The following is a 24,531-nucleotide window of genomic DNA, read 5'->3' as shown; positions in this document are numbered from 1 at the left end:
TTTGTTAAACGACTTTAGTTATATTTTGTTTGTAGTTTATTTTGATTATTTTAATTTAGTATTGTATATTGTACAAAAAATACTAGATATTCTGGGGGAATAATTTTAGCGTTGACCACTATTTAATAGGTATTTCTTGCTTGTACGGTCACACTGTTGTCATTTACCATTCGCGCCTTTTTTTCCCACAGCACATTTTTCCCCTTCCTTTCGTTTGACAAAACAAAATAAAAGATACCAAAAAGAAAGCGATTGAAAATGTTTAAAATTCATTGAGTTGCTGAAATGAGATATTCTAAATGGTGACTAACTGAAATCAATTAAATTAAAGGCTTAAATATACCGTAATAAATAGAGTGTGTGTGTGCGTGTGTGAAAGAGAGCTTATGCTGCTGCCAGTGTGTGTGCGTGTGCGTGTGAATGAAAGTAATTTAAGGTACACAACACCAACAACAAAATTAAATAATAACAAAAGAACATATCAAAAATCCACTAACTCGCTGTATTGCTTTTTATTTACCATATTCCATCCCAACTTCCTGCCCAAACCTACTAACGCCGACACCTATACACAAAATGTTTGTTGCAAATTTATGAGTTTGGCTTTTTGTATTTTACGCTGCTTACATACATACCCACACATACACGCACACACATACATTATTACATACACTTAAACACAAATAAATAGCCCAGAGCAGCGCAAATTCCTGTAAAGAAAATGACTGATGCTGATGTCAATTGTTTTGCAAGTGAGTTGTCTTCACCATCATCATCGTCGGCATCACCAAGAACACCAACAAAAAATGTCCAACTGGAATTGGAGCCAACATCACCATTTGTGCTAAGAGCCCCAGCCAGTGCCAAATCCAAGTTGATTCTGCAAAATATGGAAGAAGTTTTGAATACCGTTAAGCAGAAGCATCGTGAGAAGCATAAACGTAAACGTGAAGAGAAACGTCGAGCGGCAGCAGAAGCAGCGGCGGCAGCAGCAGCCGGGGCATCCGCATCACCATCGATGGATGAGAAAACCAAATCAGGGAAGCCTCAACCTCTAAGGGAGAAGGCCACCCAGGAGAATGGCTTGAGCAGCAGCCACAGCAAGAGTCTATTAAAGAAACCAAATGAATCTGCATCTGCCGGATCTACTCCCACTGCTAATCCACCCATCCCATCGAAACCCACTAATGTCTTTGAGCTTATGATGAAGGCACGCAATCGTTCACTTGGAGTCAATGAGGGAGCTGCCAAGGAGTTACCATTAAATGATAGTGAATGTAGTGAAGCTGCTGCCTCACCCACTATAGGTAAACGTAAGCAATTGCTTCAGGAATGGAACGATCGCAAGGGCGGAGCCAAACGTCGTCTGGCCGATGAACAGCGTGGAGAATTTATTGGTCAACAATTGGAAAAGAGAGCAAAAAGGTAAATACTTGAATGCGTTTTGTATTCCTTATAATGGGAATTTTCTTTTTGGCAGATTCAAAAAAATGCTTACTCAGGAATCGCCTACTGCAATAGTTCATGCAACAGCATCAGCGCCCACGCTACCTATCGCAAAACGTGGTCGCGGTCGTCCCCGACGACGTCGTCTCAGCTCTGTGGATACAGAGATGCAAAAGGAGCAGGAGCCGGAGCAGCAGTCACCAATTCCTTCTACTGATCCTCATACAGCGGAATTCTTAGCAAAGTTATCATCGCCAACTAAAAAACGTGATAGCCTCTTGGGTTATTTTGCCAAAGTTGAGACTCCTAAAAATGTGTCGCTTAACCAAGCGGCAGCATCATTGGATACTCCACCCCAGGAGACGCCCAAACGTCGTCCGCGTAGAACAAACAACAACAAATTGGAACACGAACCAGAGTCATCAATAGTACCATTTCCGGAGCCAACAATTCCAATGCCAAACATCTCGACACCATCAGGTCGACCAAGACGCTCGTGTGCTAATAAGGCACGCTATGATTATGATCTGGAAACAAGTCCAATTAAATCCAATCCTGTTGCCAAAGAGGACAACTCCATTGAGATTATTGATTTGGACACTAGTAATCCGCCCACTACACCAAAAAAATTGGCACCATTGTTTGTCAAACAATTGCCAAAACCAAGTCCAGATCCATCAGTGTTAAAGGCACGTCAGGATTTCTTACATTCTGGTGTGCCCGAGCGCATACGGCAAGAGCAGAGTCGTCTCAAGCAATTGGAACAGCAATATGATGAAAATTATGAGCTATTCCCGAGAATAGCTCATGTCGGGTGTTTAGATTATAAAACTTTAGTCATAAATCTACCCAAACCATGGTCATGGAGACAAGCAAAACAAGACCATGATGATCCATATGATGGTAATTCAATTCAATCGCATGCCAGATTATGTGATGCTCCGCCTCAACAGCCCGCAACAAATCAAAAGCAGCGTCCATCCTATGCAACTCTCCCGTCGTTGGACAATAAACGATCTTTTGTTAAGATATGGAAAAATGAATTTGATCGTTTTCCCACCTTTAAGTGTTATAATCAAATGCGTGAGAAATATCGTCATTTTAGTGCTATGGATTCGGCACAAGATACTCAGCAAGTGGGTGAATCCTTTGTCGTAACGCGACGTTCACGAAGATCTCTGGAACAACAACAACAGCAAAAACAATTGCATCAACAACAACTGGACAATATGGATGAAGCGAAACCACCAATGGGTGCACCAAATGGTGAACTTTTATTCACCGAGAAGTATAAACCATTGCTCTTCGAGCAAGTTCTGGTCAATCTGACACCCGTGCAAGAGCTAAAAGAATTTCTATCCAGCTGGTGTACGGCTGGCGGCAATAATGGCGGACGTAAAAACTCTCAAGATGATTTCAATTACGATACAATGGATTCCAGTAGCTGCTCCATGACCAGTAATAGTAATAGCAACACCATGGTTTTGGTTGGACCCTCATCCAGTGGCAAAACAAATGCCGTATTTGCCTTGGCCAACGATTTAAATTTCAATGTCCTTGAGATAAATGCCGGAATGCGGCGTACGGGTAAGAAACTGATGCAGGAACTGCAAGAGGCCACACAATCGCATCAGATACGCAAAGATAATAAATCGGCACGTGGCAAGGGTAATAGTGGAAATTTATTGCAAAAAATGCAAAAATCATCAATCTCAAATGATCAATCATCTGCCTCCAACGCCGCCTCCGCCTCCTCCTCCACCTCCTCTGCTACTGCTGCCGATGTGAGAAAATCATTGATTTTGATAGAAGATGCTGATATTGTATTTGAACAACACGATGCTGGATTTACCGATGCCATCTATACACTGGCAAATAGTTCCAAACGTCCGGTCATTGTTGTGGCCACCAATCCGAATTGTCCACATCTTCAGCGTCTGATGCAACAGAATTGCATACATTTTCATGCCCCAAATGCTTTGAATATCTCACGTTTCCTTGCCGTACTCTCTCTAATGGAGAATTGCCCCATTGAATTGGATGAATTGGTCTCTCTCTATTTGTATAATGCGCAAAATTTACGCAAAACTTTAATGGAACTACAATTCTATATTCAAAGCGGTGGCGATCGAAAAGATTCAAAGGCTCTAATCAAAGCACACAATGGAAAAACAAAGTCACCAATCAAATCTCCCAAATTGAGTACTATTGATGGATCCTATATACATCAAAGGCTCTTTGAGTTTTATACTTGTACACAGAATATTCCGAATCGTATACCCTTTCCATTAGATTTTCATTTGTTGCGTTTAAATCTTGGTGATTTGCTAAAAAGCAGCTCAGCACTCGAACCACCGTCATCGTCTTCAGCAGCAGCAGGTGCATCGGCGGCGGCGGGAGAGACGAATCGTGTTAAGCGCAAATCTAGATCACCCAAAAAGGCATGGCTAATAAATAGTGCCAATCAGAAAAAGCAGCTAATTACACCATTGGACACATTGGCCTTATTCTATGAGAACATTTCAATAGCCTCACAAATCAACGCTCATACGGATCACACTGATCGATTGCAATCTCATCTAAGCGAGGATATCTCACATTTACTGGTAGAGCAGGCTCTGCTTACGGGTCTGGCCATTAAGGATGATTGTCCGTATAACTTATTCGATAAACCAACCCAGAGGTAAATGGAACTTAAGTCTTTTGATCTACCAATTGTAAAAATAAACAAATAATTCATTTATAGAACTACACTTTGCGACCAATTGGGAAATTATCAACTCCGCACTGCCACTGCACGATCCTTGGATTACGAGCCTACTTTGCGTTCCATATGTCGTAGCGAAAGGGAACGTTCTACCCAGGAACGTCGTTCCAGTCGCTTCTATCATTATTTACGCAATCATTTGGTTAACGTAACTAGCTTTTCCATGGAGTCTTGTGAAGCAGTTTGCCAAGTACTACAACCAACACCATCAAACTCTTCCAATCAAAACACAACAACGTCCATAGAAACACAGTCAACCAACAATTCTTAGCATGGTTTTTCCTAATACCCTGCTTATCCATAGGGTAAATAGGTTGAGGGGGAAATCCAACACATAAAAAAAATAAACATATATGTACATATATATATATATATATATATATATATAATCTAGATCTGTATTAGTAGCCTCTAGAATCTAGATGTTTTCTTGTCTATTCCGTTTAATTAAATATCCGTGTGTGCGTCCGTGTCTGTCTCGATATGGGAGGGGGAATATTAAATGAAAATGAGCGAGATGGCATAATATACAGTTTACAATTTGGTGAAATTAAGAGAAAATTCAGTCGGCAACGATTGAAATGAAATAATATTAAAGATTGTATTGCATTTCTTTTTTTTTATTATTTCTATGGTTGACAGTTTGTAACATAGTTGGATCTTCTTAGAACTAGTAAATGGAACACATACATTAATTATATATATAGATTTCTCTTAATTGTACAATGAGTGGAAATTTTGTTAGTTAAATTAAATCGATGCAAAGTTAATGCTAATTAAACTAAACGACCTGAATTAAATATTAAATAAATCAATTGATGAATTGTAATGACACAACAAAACGAAAAAAAAAAAATTAAGACACGAAAATAATTAAATTTAAAAGAAGTATTTGACTTGTTTGTTGCTTTTTGTATGTATTAACAGCAACAAAAGCCGGAACTCTTTTTAGCCTCCATGGGTGATGCAGCTGGCAGATCCGTGGATGTTGGACTGCTGGCATTTGCATTTGATTTGGGCTGCGTTTGTATTGGTGCCGCCGCTGATCCTGTTGGGTTAACTTCACCAATTTTATATTGTTTGAGATCCTTTTCGGCATCGGACGAATGGCCAGCTTTGTTGAATGCCTTGGTTGCATCTTTGCCACCGTATTCCAATAGCAATTCACCGCCACCGGGATGATCATCAAGAAATTTGGTCACGTCGTAGACATTGCCTTTGATAATTAACCAACAGGGTTTCCCTCCTTTGCCATTCTGTTGCGAAATCTCAGACAAGTCGTATAATTGTGACATGGTGGCAATAAAAAATGGAGTATATCCCGCACACAAAACACACACACTTTGATTTATAGCCTTTTCCGTGTTCCGTATTAGCTACTATTCACCTGCCCTTTCAGCTGTAGACTGGACGCGTGCTTTTGCCGTAGCCGGGAACTCATATAATACCATTTTCGATGCATAATTGATAATGCGAAAAAATATGAACAGAAAACAGCAAAACGACAAGAAAAAACGTTTATCATTACGATTATAATCGAATGCTAGTATACCATTATTATATTAGCAGCACCTTGTGGACTAAATAAAACGTTTTACACTCTGTCTGGCTGTCCGCCTTCCCCCTCGCTCAATTAACGATAAGAAATACGTGAGAATTTCACGATGTTCAAATGTCCAAATAGAAAGAACATGTACACAAACATTTGTATATGCATAGGATTTCTTATAATTTCTTGCAATTCATCTAAGACCAAAAAATTGATTGAACGCTTTGCTTTTTGGTGTTTTTGTTATTGTTTTTTTTTTTTTTAGTTGCCATCTAAACTTATTGAATGACTTTCGCTGCTTAGCCAAGGTCTATACCTAATGGGTTTTTGTTTAAGGTATTATCTTTAGAAAATTTCCAACGAGTCATTATTTTGTTTTTTTTTCGTTTTGTTTTATGAATCATGTATCAGTCATAAGATATCAGTATATCCCCGGTTCCGTATCTGATGATTATTTTGGTAATACTTTTCTATTAATACTCTAACATATTCATAGAGTATATATGTACATACTTACGTGAAATTAATTTCTATCATTTCAATTGCAAGAAATAAATAATTTAAGTTTATTGGCTTTCAAAGTTATATTTCTATATATATTTTGGAAATATATTTTTAATTTGCTTTCGTTTTTTTGTTTTGTTTTTTGTGATTTTTTTTCTTTTATATGAGACAACAACAATAATTGGTATTTATTTGTATTTAGATATATATACATATATATATATATATATATATTATGTATGTCTGATATATATATATATATTGTATTTTAGACGTTTTGCTTAAAAATTTCGCTAATTTTTAGTGCAACTTTTGCTTAATTTTTGACTGTTTTTTTTTTTCTTTAACTGGAAAGGGGAGACACATTAGTCAAAGTGTTATATTTTAATTTAATGTTATAATTATTCATATTATTAAATTTTAAACACAATGATTTTGTTATGTGTGTGTGTGTGTGTGTGTGTGTGTGTGTGTGTATTTACATTATAAATATCAGTCGACGGCTTCGCATTTTGAAAACGCAGCTCGTGTGCGTTTCAATTTTTTTTACTTAATTTTTTGCTTAATTTTCCCATTTGTATCTCTTAATTTAATAATTATATAAATATAAAATGTAATGATTGTAGACATTTTGTGTATTGGTTGAATTTAAAAATTTAATTGAAATTAATTTGTTTTCTTTCTTTTGTTTTAAATTCATAATAATATTTACGTATATATATATATACATATATATATATATATATATATATATATATAAATGTTATTTTTGTATATGTGTTTTGTTATTTTTAGTTTAGTTGCTAAACATAATTCGTAGACGTTGATCATCGTTTTCATTTCATTTAATTATTATTTTATTTCATTTTATTTTTTAGAATTTAAAAAACAGTTTTGGAGGTAGTTTTAAATTAGGCCTGTACGTAAAATTATAGAGCAGTTCAGTTGTTGCCTACATTTTGTTTTGTTTTTTATTTATTTGTTTTTTTTTTTTGCTGGACTTTCGCATTTAATGAATTTATTTAATAATTTATTACCACAATTTTCATCTTTCTTTTTTGGTTCGCCAAATTTTGTTTGGTGCTATGTATATGTATGTTACTTTTGTTTTTTGTTTTTATTTATATACTTAAATTTTTTTTCGAGTTTTGTTTTATGTATGTTGTAGTTGTTTCTTTTCTTTACCATAGACATTGAGTTTAGAGATTTGATAGGATTGTTTAGTAGAGAGTTATACCATTTATTTTCAGCTAAATTTTCATTTCATGGATCGTAAGTTGTTGAAACCATTTTCCGTTTTCATCTGTTTTGTTTTTGTTTTTTCTATTCTCTTGTTCTTCTTTTGATTGATTAATTTGTTTAAAGTACTTAATTAGCTTGGAAATTCTATGAAATTATTGACAAAAAAAAGATAAATATATTTATATTTATATATACATATGCATATACATATATTGTTTTATATGTGCGATTAACTTTCTAATGACTTGGCCAACATTTGCTAAGTTAAAAAAAAAAAACAAAAAAATTGATTTACATATGTATTCAAATTTCGGTTTTCCGTTATTACAGACTCAGACCTTAGCACTTCCGGCTCAGACCTTAGCACTTTTTACTCAGACTGGTTATCGATAGCATAAAATAGTGGCAGGCATTAGACGTTAGGCAGGCAAACCACTATTTTATTTTCACGTTTTGCCTTCACATGTAGATAGCTATCTACATACATACATTAGAATTTATGTGTTTAGAAATTGGTTATATTCATTTCACTTATTTTCTTTCTCATCTACTTGCAAAATAAAAAAGAGAAGAACACAAATAAATTTCTCTACAATTTGGTTTACATAGATTTCATATTTTGTCGTTTTCTTCATTTTCTTTCATTTTCGTTCACATGTTTAAACATTAGAATTCCGTTAGCAAATATACAAAATACAAATTTCAATTGAACTAAAAATTTGGGCCATACATTTTTTATACATATATATGTATGTATTTTTATACAGTATGCATATACATATATATATATATCTATATATATATATATATAGAATTAGGGAGGGGCGGGTTGGGGTTGTTTTTTTGTTTTTTTTTATCTTTTTGTTTTCTTCTTTTGGATAGAGTATAGTTAAGAGTTGTTTTCGTTTCGTATTTTTTGTTGTATAAACTAGAGTTATTCAAATAATCATAAAATTACATATTCTCTTATGCTGTGTGTGTGTCTCATTCTTGTTATTGTTTAAATTTATGTTTTGTTGCTTCTTATTTGTTGTTTCTTTTTTACAAGTGACAAATGGAAATGATGATACAAAATAATAATAATAATAATAATAATAATAGTCTGTCATTTATTACAGAAGAAAAAAAAACTAGTTTTCGCAGCAAAAAAAAAATTAGATTGTTTAATCAACATTTACAAATTAAATTCTGACTAATAAACAGTCTTTTCGTACCAAAACAGTTGGCGTAACGTTTTGGCCCACAGACCTACCACAAAAATAAATCTGTTTAAATGTTTAACATAAGCTAATATTAAAAAAATATATATTATAAACGGAGATGCATCGGTAGATGTGCGGGGCCGGCACCCCATCAATTTAAATGTTTAACCGTTATAAGCATGAGAAACGGTTAAGCCGTGCATTTCATTTTTCGCGGTTAAACTTGATTTGAAATTCGGCCCCTGGCACACGCAACCAATGCAAACCGCAAAAGGGGATTAATTAATAGTAAACTTAACATGAGCTCAGTTATGAGTTTACCCCACAGTGGCTTATTGTTGTTGTTGTGGAAGAAGAGGAAGACGTTTCACAGATTGCCGCTGATGTAGTGCTGCTGCTCTTGAGTAACTGTTGCAATCCAGCACCAATAGGCACAGACACGGATAATGGTGGTGTTGGTATTCTCTCTGGAGTAGATGCACCACAACCACTTGCCCCCGCAGATGTTGTCAAGGTGGTTAACAATTGTGTGCTGGGTCCCAAACCGGCATAAATATGATGATGACTGCTGGATGGACTTGATGTATGGATTCCGGATGCAGGATTAGTTCCATAACTGCAGGCTGTACTCTTAAGGCTGGCTGCATTAGAGATGGGTAATGTGGGCAATGGTACAGCCGCCAGCGATGAGGCTGACGATGAGGTGGACACACAGCACGATGAGGAGGCCAACGATGAGGCCGATGACGACATTGAGGCGGAGGAGGCTAACGATGGCTGTTGACTATAGGCGGATGTTGCTGATGGTGCTGCTCCTGTTGCACTACTTGTCGTACAAGCTGAAGCGGCTGCCACGACCATTGAAGTTGGCGATTTGGGTGAACTGATGCGTGAGAAGAACTTGGTTATGGCATTCGGTTTGGATTTTGTTGAACTGGATGCAGCGGCGGCAGCAGCGGCAGATATGACAGCCGATGATGCTGATAACGACGACGACGACGATGATGAGGAGTAGGTGCCACCAGTCGATGCCGCCTGGAGTGTGGTGAGACGATAACTGCTCGAACTGCTGCTACTGCCGGCACACGAGATTTGTTGTTCTGGTACATCTCGTACTGTCTTATTGGGCGGTGGCTTTGTATATGAACGCGTGATTTCCGATTGCTATATAGTGGATAAAGGGGTTGTTAAAATACCATCAGGATTTGTTTTGCTTTTTTTTTGTTTTGTCTATGTACTAACCTGATAGTTACTTCTGATTTGCAGATGCCTATCCTGTCCGTACTCGCTGTCCGGCAGTGGTACATGATGTGGACAACGTGGCGTTTGCTGTTGTTGCAGCTGATATTGGTAATGTTGATGATGATCATTGCTGTGACTTTGCAATGAGGAGCCACATGAAGACATGGATGAGGCGGTGGAATTGCAGCTAAGATCATTGCCCTTAAAGCTCCCGCTGCCAGTGTTGCCATATTTGAGGGTGGTGGCCTCAATGCCACCTCTGGCCACATTACTACTAATACTATTGTTGTTGTTATTATTATTGTTGTTGCTGCTGCTGTTGCTATGATTGCCTGCCGATCCGCTCAAGCTGTGCTGTTGTAAACCTGCAGATAATGTTGCTGATGTGGATGCGGATAATGATGATGGTGATGATGATGATGCTGGAGTTGTCATGCGTGTTTGTTGCTGGTGGGAGGAATGTTGTTGCTTGTTGCTGTGATGATGCTGTTGCTGCTGCTGTTGCTGTTGCAAGAGCTCGACACGCACTCTACATCTAAATTGATCCCTGTAAAATGCAATTTAAAAATTAGTATATATGTAACCACATCAGTTTCATATATGTTCATGTGAATACCTTTCATCGGATGAGGTGCGGGTCGGAACGCCGAGCCGCTCCATTCCCGCGCAGCCGGCCGTCTGTACCGATAGCATCTGCAAGACATAATAAACAAAAATAATTAGATGTTATATTTAATCACTCTAGATCAATTACTGGCTAGGTATTATTACCCTGCTAGGAAGCGAGTCAATCCCCCAAAAACAATCAACACATAGACATTATAAATATACACTAATTTTGGCACTTCAACGCTCGATAATCCTGACAACTGGCCACTTGGGCGTACGTTTGGAAGCAGTCAGTCATTAGCCAACGTTTACATACTAAGCGTTCATTATATATATCTTCTGCATGATTATCTGCCGACTCAAAGAAGCTTATATGGAGCTCCATTTGTTTGAAGTTCAGTCTCTTTAATGGCCTAAAAACAAGATGTCCAACGTACTTCTTGTCAAGACGAATTGCAAGTGGTCTTTCGATGAAGAGTACAGTCTGATGCCAAATGGATTTAAAGGGCAATTTTAGATATGGATTATAACTTAGTTTTATTGGCGAATGCGAACGACTAAATTCAGCATCAAAGTAGAAAAGAAAACACTCTAAAAAGCCTTCCTTCTTAACCTTCAATTTGATTTGCCGATCAATCGCTATTTCGTCTTTGTTAATTTTTAGCAAGTCCATGCTCATGACCCGATGAGCCATTGTAAGAATTTTCTCGCCTTGCATGCGCAGAAACCGTGGTTCGGCCAAGGAATATTGTCGCAGTGCATTCATATTAAAGCCACTGACGGATAACCACCAATTGCAAAGGCTCTCCTTAAGCTTCTGCTCCTGAGATCCCAGCATATATAAAGATGCTAAATCGGGTAGAATAAATCCATTGGGCTTTAACCACCGGTCTCGAGCTTCAACCACCTCAAGCACACTCGATTCATAGAGCAAACATTGTCCCATCCAACTGCTCACAATGCCATCAACTTTTTCAGGCAATTGCACCTGTGATATGTAACCATTGAGGACCTTTATTTTATTTTCATAGTGATTCTCCTTCACCACCAGTTCAGCATAGCGTGTTGCATTCGAATGATCAACTGCATATACCCGTTTGGCACCGATACGGGCTGCCATAAGGGCTAACGTGCCCGGACCACAGCGGAGGACCAATATAACGCGATCCTTAAATAGATGTTGATTTATTTCCATGGCCTTCTCGAAGAAATATATATTGTAACGATCATTTTGCACTTTTCGCATATTTTCCAAATGAGCGGCATGATCGTTGCGAAAATCAGCAGAAGTCATGCGATCCACTAGCTCCAATTCCTTGGGAACTTTACGCGCTGGAGGCGTTTGAAGGGCGAAGTCCACCGCAATTTTTGTTGCAGTATTCGTGGCCTCCTGGATTTCACCATTTTGCTTACGGTTTTTATATTGTTTAAACCTGTAATACATTTTACTTTGGCTTCTCTTACTAGATTTTTAAAACGCCACCGAAATTGCTGAGCTTAAAACCGTAAGCGGCAGTCAGCTTCAACGAACTAGTGGTGCACAAATATCGGGACGCTGTCGATAATACGCATCGATAAATCGCCGATTGAAATATGTACTTGCACGAATATGTATGTATGTACATACATATGTATGTATGTATTTCACTTTACACTATTAATGTTTTGTTTTTAAACTCATCTCTAAAGGTACTCATCACTGAGCTTACTTAACGGTTGTTACTTTACAAATGTGTTTTGATTTTGCTTTGTTCTTTTTTGTGGCGGCCATTTTGGGTAGCTTCAGCTATGTATGTATGTATGTAAGTATGTACATACATATGTATGTATGTATGTATGTATGTACATTTGTTATTTGGCTGTTTCATCAAGTTTGTAACATTCCTCTCGCTTTACTCAATATAAATTGCAAACATGATGATGTTCCACATTCCGTTTTTATCTTCCTCCTCTTAGACGACGCACCTCACCTCACCTGGCGATTGATGTGTTCAAGCAAGCATGACAAAAATGACAAATCTCTGCTCTGGCCACACACAAAAACTGAAACAAAAAACAAAAGCAAAAAAAAAAAAACAAAAACTAGCGGAACGTGCTATCTTGGGGGTTGTCGAATTTGGTATACCCTTGCAAATTCTTATTCTTCTTCGATTCCCAGCTACAGTTTAGTTCAATGATATAGTAGTCCTATCTGAGATGTACATAATGAACACAGTGATCAAGAATTGATACATATTGTATACTTATATACATATGTAGGTATGTGTGCACATTTATATGGTAAAACATTGTTAAGCAAAATGAGTATACCCGTTTTTTAAGGGTATAACAACAACAAAAAGTATTTTTGTCGGCATTCGACGACTGCTGCTACCGCAGCAGCAGCAGCAGCAGCAACAGCGGCAGCTGCGAGACAACGACGGCGACTTTGTAAATTATAAAAATATGCAAAATGCAATTTTGTAAATTGCAATTGCAAGAAAATTACATGCCAAGGCATGCCTTTTGATTTGAGTGCCTGCTTTGAGGGCCATTTCTCTTTTGCTTAATTATACCCAGCATTGGTTGAAAGGCATACTAGGATATCCAAAGAGTGCACACATACACAACATAGTGCATACATACATATGTACATATGTATGTACATACATACGTAAATATGTACATATGTATTTTGGGTATCCTTGAAGTAGAGGGAAGCTTTCTGTTTTGTTTACTTGTTTTTAAATTTTTTTTTTTTTTCGTTCTTCTGTTGTTTTCGGTAATCCGAGTACAACATATCAAATTAGGTTAAAATGTTTACTGGAGCGCATATTGCACATGAGTGATGAAACGGTGGGGCGAGAAGGGCGATGGAATGGGGGGTAGATTGGCAATAACCTCATTTTGAGTTTTCAGAGACTCTGACGTAAGAGAAATGCTTTCCCATCTGCTGTCGTTGTTTGTTGATTTTGCCTCTTTTTCTTTCACTTTGTTATTTTTTTTGTTTTTGGGTGACATAATTTACTACATTCTGTTTATCTTTCGGCCTTGCCTTGAATCCTTGACTCTTTTTTTTGTTGTTGTGGCAACTATTTTAGCCAGCAGCTGTTTATGTGTTATGTTTCCAAGCACTCCATATACACCCACTCCACCCCGTAAGACTCACCAAGTGCCACATAGGCGCATCATCTTTTGCACCTTTTCACACTTTTGGTTTTTGTGTAATTGAAATAAATTTATGCAGGTCTCTGCATGTCTGGTGCGTGTGTCTGGCGTAGATAACGGTTATTATTGAAGCTACTCTCACACGCTTAGGTAGGCTAATGTTAACGCCTCCTACACACACACGCACTTACACACACATTCTCATTTTAATAATCAATTTGAATTATTCATTGGCTAACGGCGGCAAATAAAATTCGATTAAACACACACCGCCGCTGCTGCTGCTGCTACTTCTACTTTTGCTGCTGCCTGCTGCTATTAAAGAACGCCTTGGGTTATTAGTGGCAATTGTGTTTTCCCTTCTATATACCCCGCTCGCTCCCGTCCTATTGCGGAATTGCGTTGGCTGCCAACCCACACAATGTCTCCATCTTTGTTCTAAATGGATGCCGCTGACTAGGTCTTCGGAAAAGAGACAGGAGACAGAGGGGCTCGCAAAAGCAAGCTTACTTACTCCAAATAAGCACGAAGCACGAAAAAAAACATTTTTGATACAGTAAAAATTGCTAGTGACGAAATTAATATTTAGTGCTAGTTTGGTGAGACAAAAGCCCAAATTTATCGGAAAACATACATATGTATGTATGTATGTACATATGTACATACATACATATGAAAATAAAAACTATTATTAAATAAATAAAGCATTGTGGAAGATATTACCTTGATAAAATTGACATAAAATATTTCAATTTAAGTAAAATAATATGTTGTCCCTAAATACCCTGCCGCTTTGAGCATTTTCGCTTTTATTGCAAAACCAGGGCTGGTTTATGTATGTACATATGTATATGCCTGAGTTCATTCATAATGCTGATTTGTTGAGATGAAAAATGAGCTGGAGATGTCATCGCATAGTCAGTCGCCAGCCTAGAGCAAGCAACAATTTGTCAAAGTCTTCACATTTTACCGACAGTCACCGCCTACGTCTCCAGCTCTCTCTTCTTCTGTCTCACTCCCCCACTCTCTCTTTGTATATGTATGTATGTATGCATGTACCTGGAAGCTATATAAAATCTTAAAGCCACAATCTAAAAGCCGCCTTAACAACTTTGGCCGCGTCGCAGCGGTTGCGGTTTTGCCTCTAATGAGCTTTTTGGGCCAAAGCCAAAGAATCCACGAAAATTCCATATGTGGGTGTACTATGGAGGAGCCCAGCCATTGCAACAAACCACACAGAACGTATTTATGTATACATACATACATACATATTTATGTTTATAGAAGTGAAGGTAAAATCCAATCTCAAGGCCAGAAACGGCGACGGCGACTACTGCAAATTCAATACGCAAAAATTCAAAGATAAATAAATAAAACGCTTATTACCATGTTTTTTTTTTGTTTTCTGATTTGTTTGGATTTGGAAATCATTTAAAGTCAAATATAGAGACAAAAGATGATGGAGAAATTGAATTTGTCTGGGCCCATTATAATAAAGACATCATCAAAAAATTGGCAGTCAGTTGAAGAAACAGAATGACGACGATGATGATGATGATGATGAAGAAGAAGAAATGTTTTGGGCAAGTGATAAAAATTGAATGCCAAAATGAGATGCCGACTCAGACGTGCTGTGCATTCAGTAAAACACAGACATTGCATAACACAGCAAGAGCCAGCCAGTCGTCAGATATATATGTACATATGTACATACATACATACATATAGACGCAGAAGCAGGAGTATGAGGAGAAGCATGTTACATAAGACACACATACACACCCAATATGGAGGCGTAAGCAATTTAAGGATGACTGTGTCTGTATTGCGAGCTGTTGCTTCAAGGACCTTTATGCGAAAAACTCAAACTTTTGCAAGTAAAGTGGACGGACAAATGAATAAGGATGGCAGAGGATAGACGATGGTGGGGCAGAAGGAGGCAGGAGTCGAGCCCAAAAGGGAATGAATGATAGAAATGCTGTTTAAAAGGAATGGCAAAAGAAAAAAAAAAAGAAAAAGAACAAAAATAAAAGAAAGAAACAAAAACTTTCGACACGTGTCTCTCTTCTGGTTTGCCTTCGTTATTGTAAATACACTGCGAAAAATATTGCACCAAATTTCTCGCTAATTTTATCTGGCCTATACACATTAGGTGATTATGCACATTTTGTAGTTATGTATAGTTATGTATACATGTGTACATATGTACATGTACATACTTTCGTTTCCTGACTTATAGAAAAATTCTTTTTAACTTTGCGATTAGTAGCTAATTTATTTCATAAATTTGCTCCTTTTGTTCAAGTGTAATTCTAGACAAAAGTTGTGGGCTTAGTGGGTGGAGAGTACCGTATTATGCATATACAGACATATGCGTTTGTGTGTGTGTGTGTGTGTGTGTGTGCGGGTACTTACGGGTACAGAATGTTCCGGCTCGGTTGGCAAAAGTGTTGTTGTTGTTCCTGTTGCTGATGTTGTTGGTGCTGCTGCTGGTGCTACTGCTACGGTTTGATCCTCTGACAATATTGTTGATGTTGTTGTTAATGGCAGGGCCAGAGCAGCTGTAGATATAATAGCCTCGTCGTTATTGTCGTCGTCGTTGTCGTCGTTATTACCCGTTACCAGTCCACCAATTCCAATTGGCAGCCGTCTTTGCGATGAACGTCGCTTGTGACGTATCCTCCGTGCCGATTGTTGAGTCGTACTGGCACTGCTGGTAGCAATTGAGCTGGTATTGGTGGTGCTTGAGGAACGACGTAGCGCAATGATGGTAACAAAAATAGTGCCACAGGCCAAACACACCGATAAACCAATGGCAATTAGCAAAGTGGAACCTGGCAAAAAAAAAATAAACAAAAAAAAAGGAAAGTCGTTAAAATCAATTTTTAATAATGGCCTAAAAAAACGTACTAATAATATTTATTTCGTTACGAAATTGTATTGTTTTTTGTTTTCAATTATAAATAAAAGACTGACTGCAGCAACAGTAGCACCAAACAACAATGAAAACGAAACGAAATGAAACAAAAGACAGACGTGTGTTAGACGTGTATGTAGTTTTGTATATCTATGTACGTACAAGGTGTGCGCCCTATAGACGATAGACCCCAAACGAGAGACCGAGATAGATAGAGAAAGAGAGAGTGAGAGAGGGACAGCTAAAACGAAAGAGTGAGAGGGAAAGATTGACATGGGCCTGTGTTTTTTGTCAGGCGGTGGCAATGGTAAAGGGTACAAAGAGTGGGGTAAAGTCAAGAGACGTTCGGTAAGCAACGGACATGGCACATACATACGTATGCGTCTAGACTAGATAGCAGACGACTTAAGTGATACAAGCACACATGCGCAGAAAATTCAGCGCTGCTAACTGACTGACTGACTGCCTGCCTGCCTGCCTGCTTGGCTGGCTAGCTGCTATTATGTGAATGTGGGCGAGAAACCGATAAACAAATAAGCAAAAGAAGCTCTCTCTATACATATGAAAGGAAAACAACAAACGCAAAGTTGTGGCTTCGAACCGAACAAACGAATACCCTGGTCAGTTATAGGGTAACGTAAGTTACATTTGAGACGAGCTTGTATTACCACCCACAATTCACATTAAAGTATGAGTTAATGTTCCAAAATTATAAGTAAGGCACATACACATATAGACGTAGATATGTACATATGTATGTATGTATATGTATGTATGTAAGTGAATGTACATATGTATGAACATACATTTATACAAAAATATCTACTGGGTATTTTACAGATATATCGCAATGAAATTTCCACCAGACAATGTCTGATAGAATGGCAGACAAACAGAGGCCGTTGCCTGTCTCGGCATCGGCGGCGGCGGTGGCGGTCGCAGACCCTGTAAAAACAACACAAGTATACAAACATACATACAAAATATATTTACAGCTACAGCTGTATATGTACATATGTACATATATGTATGTATGTAAGTATGTATGATTGTACATATCTAAACAGTGAGAATCGCATAAAAAAAATATAGAAAAATTATTAAATGCAGTATTAAGTAGCCTTTATAATGATTACAGAAATATACATATGTATGTATGTATATATTACGTACATATGCACATACATACACATGCATGTATGCACGAATGTGCCCGAGTGTACTTATCTCTAGGAATAAAACTCCAATTATTAGAGTCTCATCAGACTTTGTTGTGTTTTAGCTAAATTATAGGATAAAATAAAAAATTTATTGTTATATTTTGAGGACAAAGTTCAATGATGCATTTATTTATTGCGCTAATGTCTACGATATTAGGGGATATCCACTGTACATGCATAGACAGAAGCGAAGACTTGCGCAACAAGATTTTTTACAACTATTCTAGACAGCCAGACTGCGTACACCCGTACATGCATACATATCTAAAAATGTACATATGTATGTACATACATACGTAAAAGAGAGCAGTAAATTTCATGACTTGCTCTCTCACCTGATATACAGTTACATATTAAAATGGGCGCGCAATTTCATCAAGGCAAATATGACGCAGCGTTGTAATTGAACCATCCTGCACCTCTCACCCACCCGCCTTCTCACCCATCGCCAGCCATGATCTCTCTTTCTAGCTTTCTGACTATTTCTCTTTTTAGACATTAACACAAATGTTTGTATGTATATATGAATGTACATTTATGTATACATATGTATGTATGAACATCTACGTATTTCTCTCTCTTTTTCTCTCTCGTTTTTGGTTGATCACTGAATGAAAATGAAACTTAAATACCCAGTAGACATGAAGTAGGAGGGTATGTTTAACGTTACTAAAGCAAGGCAGCGTTGGCTGCGGTTCCACTTGTTTATTGGCTTATGAAAGTTGGTAACAAGAGCTTTAGCACTGACGTATCGTAATTAACCATAATATCGATAATCGGTCTCATCAACGGCTGTTCTTATTCACAATCGTTAAGTTTTAAAATGCTCTTTTTTAACTGTTTTTTAAATCTTGTGATTGAAACCCCAATATTGAGATTAAAATACAACGTAAATCTTTCCAATTCGGTTCTATTAAAGTTTTGCTTAAAAATTTTTGACTGCGCATAGCCATCGTTTTCATTTCGCACTATCGATAGCTTATCGATGATGTATCGTAGGTTAATCGTAGTATATCAAGTTAAAACACTTTTACATTACGAATTACATTTACCAATTGCTGAAGGGTATCTTGATGCCGTCTCATCGAGCAAAATGCTTTTGAATGTAATTTATGATTAAAACGAAACAACAACAAAAGCAACAATAAAAAGAGAAATGCTGGGAAAAACAACAGTAACAAAACAGCAACAACAATAGCAGACAGACATGAACAAATTATACGATGTACAGGTTTCGAATGCCAGACAGAAGTGAGGAAAAAAAACGTTAATCAAGTAAAATTAAAATGTTCATACAATAAAAAAAAAGAAAAAAAATGTCAACAATGTCTGACTCTGACTCGTATTTGTTGTATTTACTGTCTGGCTCCAACTTTTACAACAAAAACAACAAGTGGAGGCACTTTAGACTTTTGCGCATTCCCAGCCGCTGTCACTCGCCGTTTTTTTCTGTGCCGCCTCAGGTGACTCAACCGGCTTAACGTTTATTGTTCATTGCCTTTTTGACTTTGTTTTAGATAACAATTTTTTTTTTTTTTGTTCGTATATGTACATATGTACATATGTATGTATTTTGCTTTCCAGTTTCACTGCAATTAGTAATGAGCGCACGATGGATGAGAAGAGGGTAGGGTTGGGTAGGGTAGCAGCATGATGAAAAGCTCCAGTAATATGGAAAATTTCCAAAGGAATTTCTGTTATATTGAATTATTCACCAGCTGGGGACTGAAGCTTATTACCATCTACCAGCAAGGTTTTAGCAGTAAGACGTCGCTCTTATTTTAGAGATCGTCACTAGTCACTGTGTCATATACATATATGAACATATTAGTTATGGGTTCAATGTCTAAAATATTGTTGAGATAATATAGGGGAATAGATAGACGGTAATTGCGCCAATTTAAGTTGGCCATATAAAAATCTATCTGTATATACATATGTATGTATGTATGTACATATAAATGTATGTTTGTATTTTTTAATTTCAGAAATTACAATGTGTTCGATTTTTCAAAATCTCCTCCATTCAATATAAGTTCAAAGTATAGATCAATGATAATTTGTATACAAATGTGATTTATGCTAAGGATAACATGACGTATGAGTAATATAATTTCAATATAGAAAATTAACAGATAACATGTCCTATGTGTAATATGGTTTTAACATAAAAAGTTACTATCTTATTGCTTGACTTTTTTACAGATTTAAGCCCAGAGTGAAAAGGTTTTTTTTCTGTACGTATTTGTAAAGTAAAATGATTCAGTTAGTTTCTATATCTATAGACAGATGAGTGTGTGTGTGTGTGTGTGTGTGTGTGTGTGTGTGTGTGTGTGTAATACAATATGCACTCAATCACCTGATCGTGATGACTCAAACAAGAAAGAGAAAGGGCTAGTTGGCAACTATATAGACTTATATGTATGTATATAAGTTGTATATTTCACTTACTGTTTAACACGTGCCAAAGCGTAAAAGAAACCAAGATAATAAATATTGATGCCAAATGCAAATTTATCGAAACACACATGAAGACTGATAGAGAGAGAAAGAAAGGGAGATACCTCAGATTGGCTTGGCAACACATTTATTCATTTAGAAATCCCAACTAAATCGAAATCTAAATCCAAATTTTGTCACTGTCAGAAAAGATTTAGACCATATGTTTTTTTTTTTTTTTTTTTTTTTTTTTTATATATATATATATATATATACATATGTATGTAAAGCTAAAATCCAAATCTTAAAAATAATCAGTCAATTTGTTTTTACTATTCCTCTTGCTATACACAATTGCAATTGATTAAATTGAGTTGAGTTGAGTTCAGTTCAGTTGAGTTGAGTTGAGTCGAGTTTGGACACAATTTCTTTTACCTACTATACAGAGTATTGTATTTATTAATTTAATGATTATGATGGCAATGCTAATGATGACAACAGCGCAACAGGGCGTCAAGTGCATTTATTTATTTTTTTTTCGGGGTCCAAACAAAAGTTTTTTTTCTTCTCCTTTTTATTTTTTGTATTTATATACATATATATATTTTTTTTTTTTGAAAAGTAGAAGGCATTGACACCTTAATTGGATGTCAAGGTTAAATGTCGCGAAACTGACTATATTCTTTAACTACATATATGTACAGTATTATATATGTATATGTATATGTGTATTATAGATGAGAAAAAAGGCATTATCATCTTAGCATTATGACTGAATGATGATAATACATTGAGATGACATTGAACTTGAACCACGAATAACCACTAAAATGCCAGATGCTGGGCAGTGTAGGTGTGAGATTTATTAGAGATGTTCATACGTATGTACATATGTATGTACGATCATGATTATGATGAAATTTCAGTTAAAGTTTGCCTAAGATTTAGCAAATTAATTGTATTTAGACATTGTAGACAGCTGATAAACATTGCACACAAAACAGCTGACGTCAGATGAAATGTAAAGCAGAAAAATCAACATCATCATCATCATCATCAAGAGAGCAAGAGAAATCACGGCAACATTTTTTACTTGGTCTAAACCTCTAAAACCTATACCACTGTCCGCTTCCCGCTTTTACGTTCAACCCTTCTTGCCCTTCTATTGCAGATTTTTGTGTTCTTAGCAACAGAAAGTAGACGTAGACAAGAGAGTGAGAGATGATGGAGTGAGACAGAGAGCCTCAGAATGCAAATGAATGAAAAATGCAAAGCAAAAACAAAAAAAAAAAACCGCAGACAGAGACGACAGCGGCGGCGGCTGCGGAGACAGAGACGACGACGACCTCGCCCAGTCCCGGGCAGCGGCGGGCTGCTGCTGCTGATGATGATGATGAGTTTGCTTTGGCTTTGGCTTTGGCTCTGTCTCCGTCTCCGTCTCTGGCTCTGCTCGTGCTTGCCTATGCCGTTTGACCTTTAGTGCAATTACGATGCGGGGTATGCGCGGGTCTGGGCTTTGATTTTTTATTTACGTGTGTATTTGTGTGTATGAGTTTTTTCTTTTCATTTTTTTTTTTTGCAAACTCATTAATTAATGGGGGAAAAAAAATCACATGCCATCTTGTGTAAACGGTACGTATGCGCAATTTTTTGATTTTGATTACGTATACGCAGCGTAAACAGAAAATCAACCGCATTTGAAAAGTATTCTACACCTCCTCATGCTCTAGTAATGTGCCCCTAGGTATAGAATATTCCTGAGAAAGGAGTAAAATAAAGCAGGTTGCTGACATAGTTAAAGTTAAATCAGCTTCAAACAGGACTTTGGTTGAAATGATTTTTAAGATAGTTTCTTGCGTCTTTGTTCAAATTTTAGTCGGCAAGAAAAGATGTCTAGACTCGAGTGGGTGTCAGGCCGCCATCATCACCTGTTCTCTGTTCTCTGCTCTCTGGCTATTCAATAACTTAAGCCAGTCTCGGGTTTAACCCTCTATAACGATAAGTAAGTGTATGGTGGACACTACCTCAGCCAATAGTATCTTGCCTCTGTCTCTGCCTCTAGACTCTATAACCCTAGTAGTCTGTTGCAACATTGTGTCATATATTTGTTGATTTTTTCGTGTTTTTTGTTGTTGTTATTTTGTGCTTTGTTTGTTTGCTTCTGTTTCTTCTTTCCCCCGCAGTGCCTGTTTTATTTTGTTTTCATTTTTTGCGTTGGCTTCTGGTTCTCTTCTATTGGCTCTGCTAACGCCTACCCACGGCGGCAGCAGCAGTTGCTGCTCTTCTTCATCTTCTTCTTCTTCTTCTTCATCCTCATGCTACTTGTTCTCCTGTTCATTTGGTTCTGTGTTTTGCGCTTTGTTTGCTTTTCTGCCATGCAAATATTGATAGAGGCTTCGAAATATTACGCAAAAATTGCCTCTCAGTGAGATTCACATGGTTGAAGTTGATGGTTTTTTTTTTTTGTTATTTTGTTTTTATTTGACCTGGTTATTTTGTTTTTGTCTGTGTGTAAGTACATAAATGTGGGTCAGTAGTGGGCGTGTTAGGCGGGGTCTATGGAGAGGTACATAAATGAAAACTAGTTCATGAATAAGGCAAAAAGGGGAAAAAAGTACAATAGGGGCAAACCTCTTTAGATCTACTTCTTATCCTCCACTCTCTCTCTCTCCGTCTCCCTCTCTCTTTTTCTCATTCACTCTTGTTATTTAGAACTGTGTCAAAAACAGCTAAACATATAAACCCCTTCCACAATTTACTTATCCCACCCCCACTTTGTACCAATTACCTGTTACTATAAAATATCCTAAGACTTTGAAATGATAATATGGAATGGAACGTTACAAATATGAAATTACAGTAGAATGGAACACTATTTGCAGTTCTATAAATTTAATTTAAGCTTTTGAGTTCATTTTCATTTGACAGTTATTTATTTATTAGAACTTTGGGCAATCGGAATTCCGCGCTATCACTAAATGTGTGACTTAAGCATCCAAATTGCGTTTTGCACTTTCGCCCCCCAGCCAGATGACTGCCCCAGACAGTTATCAAAATAAGAAAAAAAAAGAAACATGTCTAAGATAAGATTTTCATGTATGTATATGAACTCGACGCCTGGATTTTTTGATTTCTTTCTTTCTTTCATAAATATTTCATCAAAATATTCTTCATTCATATATAACTTTCTTTGTACATTTATCTAAAGGCAAAAAAAAAGAAAACAAAAAACGAATATCAAATAATCGTAGCTAAAATTAAGCAACAAAAACAACAACAACAATGACGACGGACGGCAAACACCTATCACAAAGGTGAAGCGTGCAAATCGATAGCAGCGCGTGTAGCTAATTTATTTTCATGTATAAAAGACGACAACGAAAAAGAAACAGAACCGAAACCGAAACAGAAAACTGAAACTGCAAAAAACCAAACCAATTTGATTGGATTCTTTACTTCAAACAAAATGATTAGAGAAAACTTAATAATATTGGATCAAAATGAACAACGATTTCATTATCATCATCATCACCATCATCAGTGAAATTACAACAAACAAACAAACGTATACGCCTAGTGTGACAGCTAAGTTAATAATTTGGATATTGATTGTAACAACATTATGATGATAATGACAAAAGTTTGGAATATTGAAATTGGATAAAAGAAATTTTCAAATATTATCCATAAAAAATAGGTTCAATTTGTAGATATAATGAGATTTTTCCCTTGACCGATAAACGCAAGCCCAAAATACAAAGCCAACTTGAGAATTCAAATTTAAATTGTTTGTTGTTCGGCTCACCCTAATGTATACATAGATCTATCATTTTTGTTAAAAACTAAATGAGCTCTCTGATGAAATGTGTGGAATGCTAATAAAGACTCTTGTCTATCGACTTTTTGATTGAAAACTCACACCTTAATTACCTATACAAATCACAGGGACAAACATCGACTACATTACTACATATACATATATACATACATACATACATACAGACATATGGATATATGTATGTATATAGGTAGATACATATATGTAGTTGTGCTTGTATAATAATAAGTCTGGAGCCTTTTGTTTTTATTATTATTATTTTTTTTTTGTAATTACAGAGGAAGTTAAATTGCTGGGTTTCTAGTAAGATTTAGTAGACATAGAGAGAGAAAGGTAGAGTGTGTGTGTGTGTGAGACAGACACAGTGAGTCAGTTACAGTTATGTAAGGTAAAAGTTAAACTCGAGATC

General features: G+C 36.7%; 5 protein-coding genes across 8 annotated transcripts in view; 1 reads left to right on the top strand and 4 right to left on the bottom strand.

Annotated features, from left to right (window-relative positions):
- Nucleotides 1-149: 149 nt before the first annotated feature.
- Nucleotides 150-4,822, top strand: LOC6645498 (ATPase family AAA domain-containing protein 5). 2 transcript variants are annotated; one of them, XM_047011888.1, is made up of 4 exons: nucleotides 150-302; nucleotides 692-1,425; nucleotides 1,481-4,129; nucleotides 4,193-4,822. In XM_047011888.1, exons 1-4 carry the CDS (start codon nucleotides 300-302, stop codon nucleotides 4,482-4,484), a joined length of 3,678 nt encoding a protein of 1,225 aa, XP_046867844.1. In that variant the 5' UTR covers nucleotides 150-299; the 3' UTR covers nucleotides 4,485-4,822. The 2 variants fall into 2 exon arrangements, with proteins under 2 accessions (XP_046867844.1, XP_002067912.1); XM_002067876.4 differs by having other exon boundaries at nucleotides 150-1,425.
- Nucleotides 4,823-4,861: 39 nt separating this feature from the next.
- On the bottom strand, nucleotides 4,862-5,670 carry LOC6645488 (cytochrome b5). Its single transcript, XM_002067875.4, has one exon. The coding sequence runs from the start codon at nucleotides 5,506-5,508 to the stop codon at nucleotides 5,134-5,136; it is 375 nt and encodes a 124-aa protein (XP_002067911.1). The 5' UTR covers nucleotides 5,509-5,670; the 3' UTR covers nucleotides 4,862-5,133.
- Nucleotides 5,671-8,642: 2,972 nt separating this feature from the next.
- On the bottom strand, nucleotides 8,643-16,542 carry LOC6645487 (uncharacterized protein DDB_G0271670). Of its 3 annotated transcripts, none has more exons than XM_047011981.1 (4): nucleotides 16,124-16,542; nucleotides 10,569-10,645; nucleotides 9,953-10,499; nucleotides 8,643-9,874 (listed from the first exon to the last, which is right to left on the bottom strand). In XM_047011981.1, the coding sequence occupies exons 2-4, from the start codon at nucleotides 10,643-10,645 to the stop codon at nucleotides 9,020-9,022; spliced, it is 1,479 nt and encodes a 492-aa protein (XP_046867937.1). In that variant the 5' UTR covers nucleotides 16,124-16,542; the 3' UTR covers nucleotides 8,643-9,019. The 3 variants fall into 3 exon arrangements, with proteins under 3 accessions (XP_046867937.1, XP_023033145.1, XP_046867936.1); XM_023177377.2 differs by lacking the exon at nucleotides 16,124-16,542 and adding an exon at nucleotides 12,026-12,085; XM_047011980.1 differs by lacking the exon at nucleotides 16,124-16,542 and adding an exon at nucleotides 10,724-10,741.
- Nucleotides 10,775-12,019, bottom strand: LOC6645635 (protein arginine N-methyltransferase 1). The gene has a single exon (XM_023177378.2). It carries the CDS (start codon nucleotides 12,003-12,005, stop codon nucleotides 10,785-10,787), a length of 1,221 nt encoding a protein of 406 aa, XP_023033146.1. The 5' UTR covers nucleotides 12,006-12,019; the 3' UTR covers nucleotides 10,775-10,784.
- The window catches only part of LOC111518983, a 34,744-nt gene continuing 26,532 nt past the window's right edge, over nucleotides 16,320-24,531 (bottom strand). Inside the window, exon 5 of the mRNA XM_023177480.1 lies at nucleotides 16,320-16,451. Coding sequence (XP_023033248.1) covers nucleotides 16,320-16,451 — 132 coding nt within the window. The remainder of the gene's footprint in view (nucleotides 16,452-24,531) is intronic.

Source organism: Drosophila willistoni, assembly GCF_018902025.1.
Source record: "Drosophila willistoni isolate 14030-0811.24 chromosome XR unlocalized genomic scaffold, UCI_dwil_1.1 Seg143, whole genome shotgun sequence".
Taxonomy (NCBI): Eukaryota; Metazoa; Arthropoda; class Insecta; order Diptera; family Drosophilidae; genus Drosophila; species Drosophila willistoni.
The sequence above is the reverse complement of the archived record's forward strand: the minus strand, read 5'-3'. Positions and strand labels throughout refer to the sequence as shown.

Excerpts from the sequence above, each read along its gene's own strand:
- LOC6645498 (XM_047011888.1), top strand. Across the intron at positions 1,426-1,480 it reads TTGGAAAAGAGAGCAAAAAG|ATTCAAAAAAATGCTTACTC; the intron begins GTAAATACTTGA and ends TCTTTTTGGCAG. Across the intron at positions 4,130-4,192 it reads TTCGATAAACCAACCCAGAG|AACTACACTTTGCGACCAAT; the intron begins GTAAATGGAACT and ends ATTCATTTATAG.
- LOC6645488 (XM_002067875.4), bottom strand. The coding sequence starts at position 5,508 with ATGTCACAATTATACGACTTGTCTGAGATTTCGCAACAGAATGGCAAA.
- LOC6645487 (XM_047011981.1), bottom strand. The coding sequence starts at position 10,645 with ATGCTATCGGTACAGACGGCCGGCTGCGCGGGAATGGAGCGGCTCGGC. Across the intron at positions 10,500-10,568 it reads CGCACCTCATCCGATGAAAG|GGATCAATTTAGATGTAGAG; the intron begins GTATTCACATGA and ends TGCATTTTACAG. Across the intron at positions 9,875-9,952 it reads AAATCAGAAGTAACTATCAG|CAATCGGAAATCACGCGTTC; the intron begins GTTAGTACATAG and ends TCCACTATATAG.
- LOC6645635 (XM_023177378.2), bottom strand. The coding sequence starts at position 12,005 with ATGTATTACAGGTTTAAACAATATAAAAACCGTAAGCAAAATGGTGAA.